At 50.7% G+C, this 1,322-nt stretch overlaps 1 protein-coding gene across 1 annotated transcript in view; it reads left to right on the top strand.

Moving 5' to 3' along the window:
- LOC107307120 (protein kinase C gamma type-like) overlaps window positions 1-1,322 on the top strand; it is a gene marked incomplete at its 3' end in the record, with an annotated part of 35,033 nt that overhangs the window by 4,328 nt on the left and 29,383 nt on the right. The window contains 1 exon segment of the mRNA XM_032441687.1: window positions 7-191. Within this exon segment, the coding sequence (XP_032297578.1) occupies window positions 7-191 (185 nt within the window).

Below are 1,322 nucleotides of genomic sequence, written 5' to 3'. Positions count from 1 at the left end.
CTGTCCCCATTGAGGATCGCTCCGTCCGCCCCCTGTTCTGCCGCCGGGGGGCGCTGCGCCACAAGGTTGTGCACGAGGTCAAGAGCCACCGGTTCACGGCCCGGTTCTTCAAACAGCCCACGTTCTGCAGTCATTGTACTGACTTCATATGGTAAGGTATAGGGGATATAGGGTCTATAGGGGGATATGGGGTCAATATGGGGTATGGGGTCTGTGGGGTCAATGGGGTAATGGGGGTTAATGGGGTCTATGGGGTAATGGTGGTTCTTCAAACAGCCCACGTTCTGCAGTCACTGCACTGACTTTATATGGTGGGTTATGGGGGATATAGGGGATATGGGGTGTATAGGGTGTATAGGGTCAATATGGGGTATGGGGGGTTATAGGGTAATGGGGGTTAATGGGGTCTATGGGGCAATGGTGGTTCTTCAAACAGCCCACGTTCTGCAGTCACTGCACTGACTTCATATGGTAAGATATAGGGTTTATAGGGTCTATAGGGGGATATGGGGTCTGTGGGGTCAGTATGGGGTATGGGGGGTTATAGGGTCTGTGGGGTCAATGGGGTATTGGGGGTAATGGGGTCTATGGGGTAATGGTGGTTCTTCAAACAGCCGACCTTCTGTAGTCACTGCATTGACTTTATATGGTAAGGTATAGGGTTTATAGGGGTCTATGGGGTCTATAGGGTGTATAGGGTCAATATGGGGTATGGGGTATTGGGGGTAATGGGGTCTATGGGGTAATGGTGGTTCTTCAAGCAGCCCACCTTCTGTAGTCATTGCACTGACTTCATATGGTAAGATATGGGGGATATAGGGGGATATGAGGTCTATAGGGTGTATAGGGTCTATGGGGTATTGGGGGTTATAGGGTAATGGGGGTTAATGGGGTCTATGGGGTAATGGTGGTTCTTCAAACAGCCGACCTTCTGTAGTCACTGCACTGACTTTATATGGTAAGGTATGGGGTCTGTGGGGTCTATGGGGTCTGTGGGGGGATATGGGGTCAGTATGGGGTATGGGGGATATGGGGTTAATGGGGTCTATGGGGTAATGGTGGTTCTTCAAACAGCCCACGTTCTGTAGCCACTGCACTGACTTTATATGGTGGGTTATGGGGTCTATGGGGTCTATAGGGTCTATAGGGTGTATAGGGTCAATATGGGGTATGGGGGGTTATAGGGTCTGTGGGGTCAATGGGGTATTGGGGTTAATGGGGTCTATGGGGTAATGGTGGTTCTTCAAACAGCCCATGTTCTGCAGTCACTGCACTGACTTTATATGGTGGGTTATGGGGGATATAGGGGGATATGGGGGGAT

Source organism: Coturnix japonica, unplaced genomic scaffold (genome assembly GCF_001577835.2).
Source record: "Coturnix japonica isolate 7356 unplaced genomic scaffold, Coturnix japonica 2.1 chrUnrandom488, whole genome shotgun sequence".
Classification (NCBI taxonomy): Eukaryota; Metazoa; Chordata; class Aves; order Galliformes; family Phasianidae; genus Coturnix; species Coturnix japonica.
This window is presented reverse-complemented; position numbering and strand designations above follow the sequence as displayed.